This window comes from Pyxicephalus adspersus, chromosome 10 (assembly GCF_032062135.1).
Source record: "Pyxicephalus adspersus chromosome 10, UCB_Pads_2.0, whole genome shotgun sequence".
NCBI classification, from domain to species: domain Eukaryota; kingdom Metazoa; phylum Chordata; class Amphibia; order Anura; family Pyxicephalidae; genus Pyxicephalus; species Pyxicephalus adspersus.
In genome coordinates, this window is record NC_092867.1 from 29,394,725 (window position 1) to 29,398,301 (window position 3,577).

General features: G+C 37.1%; 1 protein-coding gene across 1 annotated transcript; it reads left to right on the top strand.

The window, feature by feature from the left end:
* Positions 1-503: 503 nt before the first annotated feature.
* On the top strand, positions 504-2,696 carry LOC140339263 (interferon-induced protein with tetratricopeptide repeats 5-like). Its single transcript, XM_072423860.1, has one exon. The coding sequence runs from the start codon at positions 581-583 to the stop codon at positions 1,877-1,879; it is 1,299 nt and encodes a 432-aa protein (XP_072279961.1). The 5' UTR covers positions 504-580; the 3' UTR covers positions 1,880-2,696.
* The last annotated feature ends 881 nt before the right edge of the window (positions 2,697-3,577 follow it).

Below are 3,577 nucleotides of genomic sequence, written 5' to 3' on the forward strand. Positions count from 1 at the left end.
AACGAGTTGCAGAGGGAGTAGGCACACGCAAACTCGGGGTCACAGGCAAAGGTTGGTCCATGCTGTGTTTAAGCGATGGGTCAGGTACAGGCAATAGTCAGCAACAGTAAATAACACGAGAAACTCTCCAGCTCAAATTAGCCCAGATAACCGTTACAACAGGCGCCGGAATCTGAGAGCAGAGAGGCTATAAGGACCCAGCACCCAATGGCAGCATGGGATAGATCAGGAACCACTCTGCTAATCAGCCGCAGCACAGCTCCAAATCACCTTGAGCTGTGCAGTCTCAGTGCAGCCCTGGCTTTCTGCTAAATTATTTTTTAGCAATATATGATATACTGTATATATGTGATTATAAGTATGCATGTTTGCAAAAATGTATTAATGGTAGCCATATATAATCTTAGCAATTTATTTTGTTTTCACTTATAGTGTATCTTCTAAAGTTGCTTTAAAACCCCGCTTGTTGCAGTTAAAATGCCATTTTACTTGGCAACTTCTGGAGAAACATAGCGATGCTGATGAGCTAAAAGAGGTACTGGACTACCAATGTATATTCCTAAACACTAAGAACAAATACATGGTGTACAATCTTCTTGCCTACATAATGCATCTAAAAGGTGATTACACAGAAGCTATCAACAATTTAAAGCAAGCAGAGGAAAACATTGAAAACTCTGATGGAAAAGATAAAAAGCGTCTGGTGACTTTTGGAAACTATGCCTGGATATACTATTACATGAAGCAGTATGACAATGCTCAGATATACATAGATAAAGTAAACCAAATTTATGATGAGCTCAAGAAGTTGCCAAATGGCACTGACAAAGTAGCAGAGATATATGGTGAACAAGGGTGGTCACTGTTAAAATTTTCTACTCAATATTACGAGAAAGCCCAAGAATGCTTTGGAAAAGCTCTAGAACTAGATCCAGAAGATCCTGAGTTATACACCGGCCTTGCAACAGCAGTTTACCGTTTAGAGGGAATAAAAAGTAGGAGATATAAAGAATCTGAATGCAAATCACTCCCACTCTTGCAACATGCTGTAGAGGTCAATCCAAATGATGCTGTCTTGAAAGCACTTCTTGCCCTGAAGCTGCAGGATCTAAAAAGAGATAAGGAAGGAAAAACTTATATAGAAGAAGCTCTGAAACAAGCTCCAAATCTTCCATATCTACTTCGTTATGAGGCCAAGTTTTACAGAAAAGCTGGGCTGGTAGATGAGGCTTTGAACATCTTACAAAAAGCTGTTGACCTTATGCCAAACTCAGGTTTTATTCACCACCAAATTGGAGTTTGTTACAGGCAAAAAATGTTCAACCTAAAGAATCTTGTAAAGGGAAATTCTCAGCTTCGGTATGTATACCAGAAAGAAATAGATGAATTTGTTAGGAAGGCCATATTTCACTTTGAAAAGGTGCTTGAACACAAGATATTAATCATTGCATATTCAGACCTAGCAACTATGTATCCTGAAGTAAAGGACTACGAGAAAGCACAAGACACATTTAAAAAAGTTATGCAATTCACTAATCTCACAGATGAAGAGAAGCAACAGATCCACCTTAGTTATGGCCGCTTTCAAGAGTACCACAGGAAATCTGAATCAGAAGCAATAAAGCATTACAAGGAATGTTTCCAAATAACATATCCAACTCTGCATAGAGAATATAGTGAGAAAGCTTTAAAAAGACTGGCCGAAAGGAAGATAAAGACTAATCCACCGACAGCGTTGGGTTTTGAATTGCTTGGGTTTGTTTATAAGAATAACGTCAATGTAATAGATGCAATCAAATGTTATGAAAAAGCTTTAAAATATGATCCAGACAATGATGAATATTGGAGTGAGTTGTGTGACTTGAAGTTGAAGATTTAAAAAATAGTTGTACCAAATTCGTACAAAAGCAACAATATGCACTTTGTTTGGGGGAACCAATCAGAAACTAGCCAATAAAATAGAAACTTTGTCAATAAAATAATGTATAATAATTTCTAATTGGTTGTGAAGTCTGGCTTAAAAAAAAGAATAAAAAAATCAAACAGAATCAAAAGAATAATCATGTCTAGTTTTCGCACTTAACTAATTTCCATCTACATAGCTCCTATACCATAACAGCTATGTACTATAAAGATGTATGTATAACAATTTTGTTGATATTGCCTGTCTCCAAATAAACAAGAAAAAGGGAGAGATAGAGAGATAGTGGCTTTTTACGGCAAATAAAGGCCTAATATAACTTAAAATACTTTATTCAATTCACTAAAATATCTTTTTAGAAACAACATTGGTAAAAAGGCCATAAAAATTCTGGCCTTGACCTGATAAAACACTCTCATATATACAGCATCCAGATATCGGTCAATAATATGCTTATGGTCTTCCCCCACTCATTTCGCCCTAGTGGGCTTCCTCGGGGGATATCTGAGACCCTATGAAATTACACTAATAATTATGTGTTTGTCCATAGTAGGATCATAACATAGCTTTCATGATATTGAGAGCATCCATAATATTGTAACATGTACCGTATATATATCTCTATGTAACATTGACTTATATATTATTATAACAGGTCTATATATCTATGTAGCATTAACTAGTAAGGCGAAGTAAATTTGACACGATTGAAATTGTGATTCAATATAGAACATGATTGTTAATGTAATAGGAGTAATCATTCTCGTGTAAAAGGATAAAAGAATAAACAGAAAAAAAAGACAAAAGGGTCTAACTTGGATGGTTATTTGATTAAAGTCATGATAGTTGTTGATCAACTATTAGTAGATGGAAGTGACATCACCAGTATCCTAAATCTTTGCTTATTCTATAGATCCGAAATTTGAAATAATTAAATTACTAATTGAAGATAAGTCCTATTTCAAATAATTTAAACAAATATAAAGTAATAAAGGAACGTACTGGGTTTAAGAGTGGATAACTGATTGTGGAGATGGTGAAAGAGGAATATGGTTTATAATTTCTGCAAGTAAAGGATTTAACATTATGGACTGTGTTCTAATGCTTCGGCTAAAATCACTGTAATAAACAGTTAATCCACTAGATGGCATACCTGTAGTTTGCAATAGGAATAAACTGGCTGAAATATTGTTCTTCAATTCTATAATAGAATCTATAACAGGGGTCGGCAAACCCTGGCCTTTCGGCCAGATATGGCCTTTCCCGTAGTTTGTTCCGGCCTAACGCCCCCTGGCGGACCTGGTCTAATGCTGGCAACCGGCCGGATCTGCCAGGGGGCATAAAGCTACGTACACACTTCCAATTATTATCGTCGGAAAACGAACGACGAACGTTCCTGCACGATATATATGAACGATCGTATAGCACCGATACTGCACATAGAGGTAACAACACGATCGTTCATAGATATTGTACACACAATAGATACGATCGTTTAAGCGATAGAGGAACTATGTGCACGACAGGAAAGTGAACGGACGTTCGTTCATCACGCATGCTCTGAACATGGACGATCAACGAACGACCGTACACACGAACGATGTTCAACGATCGTCGTCCAATCCAATCCGCCGGTCCGGTCGTTCGTTTCCAGCG